Source organism: Alexandromys fortis, unplaced genomic scaffold (genome assembly GCF_014885135.2).
Source record: "Alexandromys fortis isolate MF-2015 unplaced genomic scaffold, M_Fortis_MF-2015_v1.1 scaffold_197, whole genome shotgun sequence".
Taxonomy (NCBI): domain Eukaryota; kingdom Metazoa; phylum Chordata; class Mammalia; order Rodentia; family Cricetidae; genus Alexandromys; species Alexandromys fortis.
The window spans coordinates 2642874-2655251 of NW_026068072.1; the positions used below are offsets into that span (position 1 = coordinate 2642874).

The 12378-nt window shown below is 53.3% G+C and overlaps 1 protein-coding gene across 3 annotated transcripts in view; it reads left to right on the plus strand.

Annotated features, from left to right (window-relative positions):
* Sez6l (seizure related 6 homolog like) overlaps positions 1-11659 on the plus strand; it is a 155920-nt gene extending 144261 nt beyond the window's left edge. Inside the window, exons 13-17 of one of the 3 annotated variants that reach the window (XM_050121049.1) lie at positions 1844-2038; positions 3545-3577; positions 5239-5353; positions 6210-6312; positions 9010-11659. In XM_050121049.1, coding sequence (XP_049977006.1) covers positions 1844-2038; positions 3545-3577; positions 5239-5353; positions 6210-6312; positions 9010-9039 — 476 coding nt within the window. In that variant the 3' untranslated portion in view covers positions 9040-11659. The remainder of the gene's footprint in view (positions 1-1843; positions 2039-3544; positions 3578-5238; positions 5354-6209; positions 6313-9009) is intronic. The other 2 variants (XM_050121050.1, XM_050121052.1) reach the window with 2 other exon arrangements.
* The last annotated feature ends 719 nt before the right edge of the window (positions 11660-12378 follow it).

Consider the following 12378-nt stretch of genomic DNA (forward strand, 5'->3'; position numbering starts at 1 on the left):
GAGGAGAGGAGAGGAGAGGAGAGGAGAGGAGAGGAGAGGAGAGGAGAGGAGAGGAGAGGAGAGAAGAGAAGAGAAGAGAAGAGAAGAGAAGAGAAGAGAAGAGAAGAGAAGAGAAGAGAAGAGAAGAGAAGAGAAGAGAAGAGAAGGGAAAGAGAGGGAGAGAGAGGGGGGAGAGCATGCATGAAGAGAGAGGAGAGGGCCCTTCACACGGCAAAGTGCTCGTGTTTAGTGTGAGGTCGGCACAGTCACTGGGGAGGGGATGAAGTGGCCCTGAGGGACAGTTAAGAGCAGCTATCAACTGCTTCCAGGTCCTGTGGGTCTAGACAGGCCAGTTCCCCCGAGTCCTGGACTGAGGACTGTGGGTTTGAGAAGATAGGTTACACTTGGAAGACGGAAGCCTAGGCCGCAGGCTTGTCTCGGGTCCCTTCTCGCCCGAGGCTTGCTCACCTGCTGATGAAGCTCACTCCCTCTCATTTTCTGAACTGCGGGGCTGCGGGCGCAGGAGGCAACACCTGAAGCCACCACTCTTGTCAAGCCAGAGTGAGACCCGCTGGTAGGGCTCTGTGGAAACACTGGAACCCGTGTGCATACTCAGTGAGAACATAGCACAGGGTAGCTGATGTCAAGACTGCATACGGATCCTCAAAATTAAAATGGGGCTACCCTGGGACCCAGCGATTATCTTTCTGGGTATCTACCTCCAAAGAACCAGAAGTGGAACTCAGCAGATTCACACAGTCACGGTGATGTCAGTACTGTTTACATTAGCCTACCTTGGAGGTGTACACCAATGGGAAGTGGGGACACAGAACTACTCAGCCGACGCGGAGAGAGGCCTCAAGGACCTTTGCTAAGAGATAGAAGCCATTCCTCCCAGAGTAGTCACACCTGTGGGAATCCCTGCCTTCCTCGGGTTCACGAAGACAGGAAACAGGAAGCTGGCTTCCAGAAGCTAGAGTGAGAGGAAGCCTTGATGCTGGAGGCTCCAGCAAGACGCCCTGCGTCCTGGAGATCAGCTGCTCACGGCTAAGGAAGTCGGTAACCTGTTTGAGGATTTTGCCACAATTTAAACTCTTGTAAAAGTTTTCAGGATTTGTGGCGCTGAGCAATATTTGCTGGCTGTCTCCCAAGGACAAATGGTTCACCCAGCAAGTTCCACTCTAGGTCTCCCAGGAATTGGCTGGCGTCGGCAGTACCCAAAATTAGCCACCAGGGGGCAGTATGAGCCTATTGGTTGCGGCCACTTAAGGCTCTTGGCCTTTGATTCCACAGACCAGTCTCTGCAGGACAATTGTCCTGAATAATTTACAGTGTGGGCACTGCTGGGTGGAAGAAGAACACTAGAAACTTGGTGGCAGGTAGCATTAGGGAAAGATTCCTGGAGGAGGAATGTTGAAGGATGGAGACCAGACCTGGACATGCCAAATGGGCTCTGGAGGAGTGGACAGGCTTTTTAATCGATCACCACCAACTTCCGTCACTTACTGAGTGCCCTCCACACGGCAAGGATGCTTCTCACATCTTACATCCATTGTTCTTTGGAGTCCTGCAGTCGTGTTCCCATTTGCTAAGGAGAAAACAGAAGCTCAGAGAGGGTGTAATACTTTCTGGAGGTCACACAGCTAGTCAGTGAAAGAACTGAGATTTCTAACCCGATCCCACCACCCTAATCATTCTGTGGTGTTCACATGTAGATGTACCCCGAGATGGGAGAGAACAAGAGGGATGGAAACCATCTGGGTGCAGGGGAGGGCCCTGAGAGGGGATGCTGCGGATGGGCTACCCGGAGACTGGTACTGAGTCTGAGACAGACTCTCAGAGCCTGTGTCTGGCTTCATTTCAGCCGAGGAGTCCCTGGCATGTGACAACCCAGGGCTGCCTGAGAACGGCTACCAGATCCTGTACAAGAGGCTGTACCTGCCCGGAGAGTCCCTCACCTTCATGTGCTACGAGGGCTTCGAGCTCATGGGCGAAGTGACCATCCGCTGCATTCTGGGGCAGCCGTCCCATTGGAGCGGGCCCCTGCCCATCTGCAAAGGTAAAGAGACCTGGGGACCCCGGGTCAGGGCTGGCTGGCCCGGGGAGAAGCTGAGCTTGCTCTGAGGGCGGCCTTTGTGGCCTCGTGGGATCCAAATCCAGTGGGTGCCTGTCCAGTATGTTTTCTTCCTTTGGTTCATACCATTTGTTTCTTGAAGACAGAGTCTTGCCGTAGCCCAGGCTAGCCTCGAACTCTCTTTGTAGCCAAGGCTGGCCTTGAACTTGCGAGCCTCCGGCTTCCACCTCCCAAGTGCTGGGATTGCGGGTGTGTGCTGTCACACCTACTCTCGGTTCCTTTTTTTGTTACCAGAACAAAATATCTGAGACGAGAGTTTACAAAGAGTGGAAGCGTGTGTGTGTGTGTGTGTGTGTGTGGTTCAGGCTTGTGGAGGCGGGGAGTCCAGCGCAGTACTGCACCTGTGGGGGTCCGTGCTGCCAATGGCGCGGCAGGACCAGCTCATGGTGGGACAGAGAGAGCTTGCCAGCTCCTACAGTCACCACCCAAAGCCATACCCCTTCAAACAGCATCAACCTGTAAATCTAGGAATTAATTCTCTACTTGGGGCACATTTGGAGTGCTGCAGCTAGCTAGCTTCTCAGCCAGGGTTAGGGTCACTGCTCAGTGGTGACCTCAGTCAGTCCAGATGTAATCGGGGGTCCTGGAACCTACAGAGCGGCCAGAGTGGCCTGGCTGCTGTCCGCGCAGTCTTCCCCCGTAGACCTTCACTTCCAGGCTCTGCCTCTGGGCGTGCCCTGGTCCCGGCAGTTCAGTGCTTGGCCAGCATAGTGACTTTGGCGACAGAGCGCAGATATCACCCCTGGTACCTTGAATATCCGGGCTTTATAAGAAATATGAGCTTATGAAAATAATTTTACAAGGAATGCAGAACCCAGCCAATAAATACAGGGACAGACGCAGTGCACAGGCTGAGCCCGTGTCGGGGTCTCGAGTCACACCTCTTAGAAACAACATGAAAAGACCCCATGAAGAGGCCAATAGTCAGAGGTGGGGACCACATAGTCTTCTTTCCAGCAACTGAATGTTCAAGGCCAGCACAAGAGGCTGTGTCAAAAAAAAAAAGTGGTGTGAAAGCAGCTTAACGCCCTGGGTTGCCATCCACGCTCACGCTTAGAGTGTGTGACGGAGGAGCCCCGCAGCTCTTTGCACCACCGGCTCCTCTGTAAGATGTTGGTGACAAGCAGCACTCACAGGTGCCGCAGTAGACCGGCCAGGGGTGGGTGTGAGTGTGCAAGAGCTCTGTGCACAAACAGAACACAGCATGTGCCATCACCATCCATGATGCCGGGGTCCTTGCCCGTCTCCTCTCACCGTCTTCGGTTCGGTTCGGCTGTGGGAGGAACCATCCTGCCTGGTACCCGCAGCAGCACCCTCACCCTGTGCACCCTGGGCTTTCCCATGTTCCCCCCACCACCACCACGTCAGCTTCTTCTTATGCAAACGGCGGACTCCCTTGGTGTTGATGCCGCTTCCTGCTTTCTGTTTCAGTTAACCAAGGCAGTTTCGAACACGCACTGGAAGGTGAGTTTCACTTTATCTTGAAAGTTCCAGTACATCGGTGGCTGTAGTTAGCGTTCCCTGGGGCCTCCAGAAGTAGCTGCTAGAACTCTACGGTTAAGAGCGTGCTGCTCTCCCAAAGGATCTAAGTTCTGTTCCCAACACCCATGGCAGGTGGCTAACAACCACCTGTAACTCCAACTCTGGGGGCTCCAACGCCCTCTTCTGGCTTCCATGAGCAACTGCACTCACTTGGCACATACACACACAGGGATTTGAGGTGGCAATGCAGCCAGAGAAGCCTGACAAGTCCCAGTCCTGCCAGCCAGCTTCTGACCCACAGGTGCTGTGGAGATCAAAACAGCCTCACTTCACACCCCAGGCAGAGCATCCTCCAGTCGCTGGAGAAAGGGCTGCCTGGAGCATCCAGAGCCCTGACTGCGCTCCCTGGCAACCCCCCTCTCCCTTTTCTGGTGCCTTGCTTTGTGGGGCAGGTGACACACAAGGTGACAACAGGGAGCCAGGCTCTGTCGCTTTTTAGGTTCTTTCCTTTCTTCCTTGTCTTAGTCACTCGTCTCCCTGCTAGGACACCCAACAAAGGCCGCTTGGCTTACCAGTCCAGTTTCTGTCTGTCCTGAGAGGGGAGGCACGGAGGCAGGAGAATGAGGCAGCTACTTGCATGGCACCCACAGTCAGGAAGAGGGATGAGCACCGATACTCGGCTCACTTTCTCCTTGGGATTCCGTGAGGGACAGCAGCCCATGGGATGGAGTCTCCCCACCTCACTTAGACCTCTCCAGATATCTTACCCCAGGCGTGTGCCTCCTGATGCAGTCAGGGCTACAGTGAAGACGAACCCCACACATGCAGCAGCCATGCCTGCGCCGTGTGAGTGCCGTGCAGTGCAGCGCAGGACTGTGCACACAGATGACAATGACCTGTTTGTCTCCTTTGGGAAAAGCCTCAGCAATTTGACAGCTGTTCCTGCCGTCTCCAGCACCATTAGCATCGTGCTGACAACACGCTGGGTGTCGGGCTGTGGGAGTTACGGGTCATTAGCTGATGTTCACTTTGAGTGGGACAAAGATAAGTTTTTGGGAGGATAATGGGTCAGCTGTTCCTGGGAAGCAGGGTGCCCCCATGGGATCTCTCTGCCTGGGAATCACAGGGGGTCGAGCTTCTTAGGAACAAGTGCTCCCAGCCCCCAAGATATCTACCATGGTCCCTGCAGTTGCCACATGCACTGGGGGCAATGTGAGGCTGGGCAATCGCACGGTCCCCACCGCCCCAAGCCACCCCTGGGTGGCATCCCACTGGCAAGCTTTAGAAGGGTCTCCAGCCCGGTGCAGCAGCTCACAGGTGACCGGAGAGGAAGGCAAGCTTGTTCCTGAACTGTATCCAGGTCGCCCCCTGAGTTGAAGTTTAACCAGACTTCTGCCCTCTTCTCAGCCCTCCAATGGATCTGGCATGGCCAGGGTTCAAGCTGGTTCTCAGCCGCCCTCTGGCCACCAGGGACTCCCTAGCCAAGGTCAGCAGCCTGGCCTCTGCTCACTGCCTCTGTCCCTCCATGCCCCTCCAGTGTCCGAGGCTGTGGGATGTCAGGGGGTGGGGCACCCCCTTGAGAGTCAGGTTCCCCGTGGGTGTGGAGGTGGTGGGAAAGGAGCCTCAGTGGCTTGTGTGCTCAGTAGCAGAAGCGGCAGCAGAGTCCTCGCTGGAGGGCGGGAACATGGCGCTGGCCATCTTCATTCCGGTCCTTCTCATCTCCTTGCTGCTGGGAGGAGCCTACATCTACGTCACGAGGTAGGTGGGGTGTGCGGCTGTGAATCTGCATCTCTAGGGCCTCAGGATCTCTGCCAGGCTCTTGGATGTAGCGACCTCATGTGCCGTGGGATGCTACGGTCAGTCAGAAAGCGTCTTGGTGCCTCTCGGTTCCTCTGTTAGCTCTGTCACTTAGCAAATGCACAGTCGTGGGCAGTGGTCCCAGGGGTTGGTCCTGGGTGCTGAAGGTCACAGCACTTGCCCTCGATGGACAGAAACCGTGTCCAGAACAGTCATGGGCACTGTTCACACGATCACAGAGCTACCCCTGTGTGCCAGCAGCCTCTGGGCTCTGAGAACATCCCAGTGAGCAAAACAGACTCCAGTGAGGAAAAGCAACTGATCTCCAAAGCACAGAAGGAAAGCAACTATTAGATCGTTGACAAACAGAAGAAAGCCTGGAAGGGAGAGCGAAGGCAGAGGTTGTGTGTTTGGGTAGAGTGGGGTAGGAGCGGCCGCAATGAGTAGCGCTTTTGAACAAACTATGAAGTGAAGTGAACTGGGAGGTGAGCAGGCAGAGAATGAGTGAGAGCCCTATAGACCCCATCCGCGCACTCTGCCATGCGTGGTGAGGCGTGGTCCAGGGATGCAGGGGAGAGTAAAGAGACACAGAAGTTACTTCACAAGTCAAAGCAATTGGGCTCCTCCTTCCAGGGAGAGAGGTGACAGAACTGGCTTGCCCCAGCCCTGTGGGGTGAGGAGTTGGGGTGCTTGCCCTCAGTGGGACTCCCACCTGCTCAGCGGCGCGTCCACGTACCCCTTACCCTTCGCAGAGACTCATGCAGAGCCTTGGGTGCAGCAGGGCAGGGATGCTCAAGCTCCGCTGTCTCCCCTGCAGGTGCCGACAGTACTCCAGCCTCCGCCTGCCCCTCATGTACTCCCACCCCTACAGTCAGATCACCGTGGAAACTGAGTTTGACAACCCCATCTATGAGACCGGGGTAAGTGGTGTTACTTACTGCTCTCCTGGAGCCCCCCGCCCCCCTCGAATATAGCACTGCCAGCAGAGAGACCACTGAAGAGTCCTGCCTCATCCCTACCAAATCCCTGTACTCAGCAGGTTGCTTGGAGAAGCCAGCTCTGTTCACCAGTGGTTAGAGCCAAGCTGGGGCATCGGAGACAGTTTCTGCATCTCAAAGCAGAATGGACCATTCTGCACCTTGCAGTGCAGGCTCCTGTGGGACAGCTGATGCCTCAGAGACAGACATATGACCTGAGAAAGTGTTCCCTGGTTGCGGGGGGGGGGGGTGTATAGTTCAATAAAAACAATTTTTAAAAAGCGTTCACCGACCTCCCTGTCAGGAAAACCACACAGAGCACTCTCCTGTGAACCTGGATGGCCCAGATCACTCCCTCAGGAGTCATACTAGAGATGGAGGGAATGCTGCAGCCTCTTGTGACTTGTGTTTTGTTTTTGTTTTTATGTGTGGGTGATATTTTAAAAAGTTGAAAGTCAGACTGTTTTTGGTTTTTCGAGACAGGGTTTCACTGTAGCTTTTTGGAGCCTGTCCTGGAACTCTCTCTGTGGACCAGACTGGCCTCAAACTCACGGAGATCCACCTGCCTCTGCTTCCCCAGTGCTGGGATCAAAGGCGTGCACCACTACTGCCCGTGACTTGCATTTTAAGTCCACTTGTATGAGTAGGGTGAGCAGTGTAAACCCAGGAAGCGATGTTCAGGCAGGCAACGGCAGGAGTTCCCTGTCCTCTCGGGCATTGGGCAGGCACACCTGCATGTGATGGGCTGTGCACCTGGTATGGTGGGTGACTATGTCCACACTAGGCAATGGGACCATCAGCTCGTGCAGAACCTACTAGTATCACCAGGAATCGCAGCTGTGGTTGTAAAACTGGCTAGAGGTATGATCTCTCACTCCAGTGAGCCCCAAAGCCTGGCAGAGCACACAGGCCTGCATCAACACTGGTGTGTGGTGGATCACATGCCTGTCATGTGATCCTCAGACGCTACCCTGTGACTCATGAGGATGAGAGATCAAAGTGACTTGGACAAGACTGTACCCAGCCAGGAGAAAGGAGGCCAGCTTGACTTGACATCCTGAACCCTCATGCTCTCCTGCCTCAATCAAACATGTCTGATTATGATTAATTACCCCACTCTGAAGGACCATGACAAGCTAGCCATTTTCTGTGACTGCATGAGGGGGACCCTTGAAAGGACCCCTGAAACACTTTTTGAAGAAGTAAAGCTGAGATATAGGTGCGTGTATAAGTTAGATGGTAGCTGCAGAAAATGCAGATGTGAAATGGTCCAAGTGTGCACACGGGGAGCGGCCAGGCTTGGGGTTTGTGACAGCGCCACCCTCAGGTCACTGTGTCATGACATGTAATTCTCCCTTGCCCATACTGACCTGGCCCCATTGCTCCCCCTTTGATCTCCTATATGCAATATCTCCTGTATAAACACTGCTTTGGGGCTCACAAGCCATAGCCACAAATTCGCCAAGACTTGGCCAGGGAATGATGCACACACCCTGGCTTCCATGGTTGCTTACGGCAAGTTGAGCAGGGAGGCTTGTGGATAGTAACTGGAAAAAGCAAAAAGCAAGTCTGTCAACAAACATGAACAAGCTTGGAAATGAGCCAGAGTTGGCTTGGTGGCCCTGTGACCTCTGACTGGTCCCTTGGGTGTCGTAGGAGTTCTCTGTATAGGGTGTTTTGTTTCCTGAAGCCTAGGGAGGCCTTCCAGTCATCTGGTCTTGGCTGCTCTCATGTCTGTCTCGATGCCTCTGGAATCCCCCATTCAGCCCTGCCTGGGCCGTGGGAACCATCTTACATTCTGCTCATGATAGTTCCCATCCGCCAGGAAGGGTTGATAACAGCCATAGCTGTGCTAGCCTCGCAGAAAGTGAGTTTCATTTCCAAGGTGGAACCTGTGATCTCATTGGCTCCTGACCCTCACCCCTAGGACTGGCTCAGGGAGCAGTGGAGAAAGGCAACCAGCCACACTGGTGGAGACAGTGTTCAAAGGATGGATTCATGTTGATTTGGGGAGGGAGGCATTCCACATTCCTTAGTCTACCTGTGTGAAGTGGGAGGTGCTAGCATCAGTGGGGTGGGACTCCTAGAGGACCAGCTGTTGTGGGCTCTGTGCTTGTCCTTGGTCACAGTGTTGGTGAGAGCCAGACCCCAGAAAATGCCACAGTAAACACACACACACACACAGACATGCACACACACGAACACATACACACGCACACATATACACGCACACACATGCACGCACACACAGACATATAACACACGCACACACATGCACATACATACACACATACACACGCACACACAGACACATACATGCACACACATGCATGCCTGCACACACGCATGCACGCATATACACACAGACACATGCACACATACATGCACATACACACGCACACACATGCACGTGCACACACATGCACACACGCGCACACACAGACACACACATGCACACACACGCACACACAGACACACACATGCACACACACACTTGTAATAGTGAATGGACAGAGCAGAACAGACCATGGTGCAGGGCCACCAGGCCAAGGCCAGGGTCACAGGAGGGATTCCCTGGACGACGTGGGCTGTTCCTCTGCCACTGAGGATCTGACCCATCTGTGCCACTCTGTCCCACAGGAAACGAGAGAGTATGAAGTTTCCATCTAACAAGAGTTGCCCTGGAAAGGGGGACTTGAGAGATGGGCATGCAGACACGGACCGTCGGGACCTCCTCGGACATCCATCAGAGACCTCGTGGCAGCCCTCTTTTCCTCTACACTTTTGATTCAAAGATTCACTGTTTCTTCGCACTATTTACTATATTTAAAATTGAAGGAATTGAAATCGGTGAATTTGGTACACTGGGGCTGCAGCCAAGGTCACACGACAGCCTCCATTCCCAAGGCAAACATCAGCAGGTAACAGCACAGCGGCGAGCAGGTCCGGTTGGATCAGCAGTGCCTCACTTGGGCTGCACCACCCTGTATGGTCTTCAGCAGCAGGCCATGGCGTACTTGGTACAAACAGGATCCCCAGGGTTGTCGGAATGTCTCTTGCAGGGCTGCCTTGGAGGAATTTAAGCCTGAGTACTTAAGCCCAGTTATTTCTCCTCCAAAACAAAACCCATGTCCTCTTCTCCCATTTTAAACGTGTTTGAAAGTTTGGGCCCACCCTCTCCATCCCACGGCCTCCAAAGGCAGCAAAGATTTGCTAAGCATTCTCTGGGCTCAAGCAACACTGGACAGGTGAGAAAATGGCCTCTTTCTTAAAAAGGGATAAGCCCCAAGGAGGACTGTCAGGGAGGAGGCCCAGGGATCTTGGGGAAGGGGACTCCAAAGAGGGATGGATGCCAGGTGAGCTGTGACTGGAACCCACCTCTGCTGGCAGGGTCTCCCTGAGGCTAGGGTCATGAATCCACTGGCAGCTTGGACTCCAGAGTCACAGGATCTGCTGTGGGGTATCCTGACCTCAAAGCCAGGGATCAGCTCTGACTCTCACCTGGAGTTTTAGACTGTCTAGATCCTAGGTGGGACTTACGTACATAAGATGTTACCTCCAGCTTCCCTTGTTCTCACGTGCCCCTTGGCAGGGAAGGTGCTGAGAGTCCTCCCTGGCCTCTGCGGCTCTGAGTCGGGGAACGGCATCAGGGCCCCAGCAGAAGCTGCGTGTACAGAGTGGGGTGGAAACCACAGGAGAACAAGGCCCAAGACCCAGATTGAACCTCAGTAAAGACAGTGTTTCCAATGGCAGGCCCTCCCTAGCTTTCAGGGTCCTCAGAACCCCAATTCAGGGCAGCCAGAGGCCATGGCTCTCCAGAAGTTGGCTTTCTAAGTAGTGATGAAGAAAGGTGTAGGGGTTAGGTGCTGGGGGGAACAGGAGGTATGAGGGGCAGTGATCATGTGCAAACCATGTGGTGACCAGGAGGGGCTCATCTTCCTTCAGGAAAGCCCCCTGCATGTGTATGCCTGACTGCTGTGGCTGGGGGTTTCTGGCCACAGTGGAACCAGAGGAGAAACCATGCAGGCTCTAGGGAGCAGGGATTCTTTGGGAAAGACCCCACCTGTGAATAATGTGACCTTTCTCCCAGAGGCAGAACCTATTTGAGATGCTTCCATCCCCAGCCCTGGTCACCTGTGAACTCTGTCCTTGCTGTTTCATTTCTGTCTACTCTATGGCCCTGGGAAAACTAAGCACTCGACTTCTGTAAGGTCTGACCATGTGTGAGGCCCTTCTAACCTGCTCCTCAAAGCTGACCAGGTCATGACCGGGACATTTCTTGACTACTGGGTTGGATAAAAAAAAAATGTTGCTTTCTTTTTTTGCAGAATACCAATGTCTTAGTTCTGTCTTGGTGGTACAGTCTCTGTAGTCATGGTTTGAAATGTGTTCTAGCCTAGAGGGGAATCATGCACGCTCACAACGTGCAGCGATTGAAAGGACATGTTGGTGTCTATCATTTTTAAATACCTGACTATGTATTTGTAACATGTAAAGGTATGAAGCAAAAACAAAACAAAAACAAACAAAAAAAAAAAACAGCTCTACCAGTACCGAATATATACAAGGCATCTCATCACGGCCCATCCCTGTCTGTTTTTACAAGAAGGAAATTTGAAACCATGGGGATTAAATATTTTTGAACTGGATACACTCGTGAGCCCTCCCACAAGCAGTAACCTGTTCTGACGTCAGTGGGGAAACTCGTTTACAAGGCGCAGGCTTCCCAAATGTGGGCATCCTTCATGCTGATGACGCAGGCTGCACCTGTCAGCATTACCTGTGCTTTTACGTGCAGAGCCCCTCCCTCTTCTGCCAGGAGCTCATCTTCCCCCCTCAGCTTCCTTTGTGGTAAACTCACTTTGCCAGCATAAGTATTCTGAACTCTGTCTGGGGGCCATATTTCCAAGTGATCCCACCCCGAGCCTTTGAAACCAGCTCTTTAGAGAGTTCACAAACCTCAGGAGACAACTCTGGAGACCCACACACAGCCCTGGAGAAAGAGAAAGGTTACAGCCAGAATGGTGGCATCACAGGGACTCCGACGAACCATGGATAGCTTCAGAGACCATAGGCAAAACGACCTCTCCTTTGGGCATGACCTTTCTGCATCTTTGCTGAGGCCCAGTGAGACGGCACTCCACGTCCGGTCCTGGGCGGCACTCAGCACCCGCAGAGGTGGGCGTCTTCTTGGATGCTTGCTTTTTCATTTATCATCAAACAGAATAATAAAAAGGCAAACTTTCTAAGCTAGAAAACTGAAATGAAGTCATTTTCCACTTTGTATATATTGCTGCTAATAAAACAGATATAAAAGAGTGGTGGATGTGGATTTTGTTCCCAAGGCTCCAGGGTGACACCAAGGGCCATGTTTCCAGCTTCTGAGGATGGGGTGAGGTACTTCAGATGCTGAGGTAAGACTTACCCTCTCTACAGTGCCCATAGGCCATGTTTAAGGGATGTTTAGAGCAAGACCTATCTGAGGGGATTGCTACCAACACAGCCAAGACTTCAGTCTCAGGCAGTCTCGACAAAAGCTGTGGAGACTTCACGTTCAACATCAGTATGCCTGTTCATCTCCTGTTCTGTGGGGAGTCTTTTTCTGGCTTGAAGTGGCCCTTTTTATGCAGTCTTTTCATAGCTGAGGAGAGTAGAGAGAGGAAAGGAGGGAGGGGCAGGAGGGGGGAGGGAGCTGGTCCCAAGAAAATCCATCCCAGTAGACCCCAAGACTCAGGCATGATCTGCTTCCTTCAGGCCTAGAGGCCCCCAGGGTAGGACAGCATCACCCCCATGGCTCTGCAGCAGGCTACCCTATTCCCACACTCTCTGCCTCTGGGTACCAAAGGAGAAAGCAGAGTTAATGGACCAGGGCCAGTGATGTGGTCCAGTGGTAAAGGTGTTTGCCACCAAGCCTGATGACTTGAGTGTGATCCTGGGCCCCACAAGGTTGGAGAAAGCTAACTCTAGCTCTCCTCTAACGTCCTCGTGCATGGTGTGTGTCTCGCACAC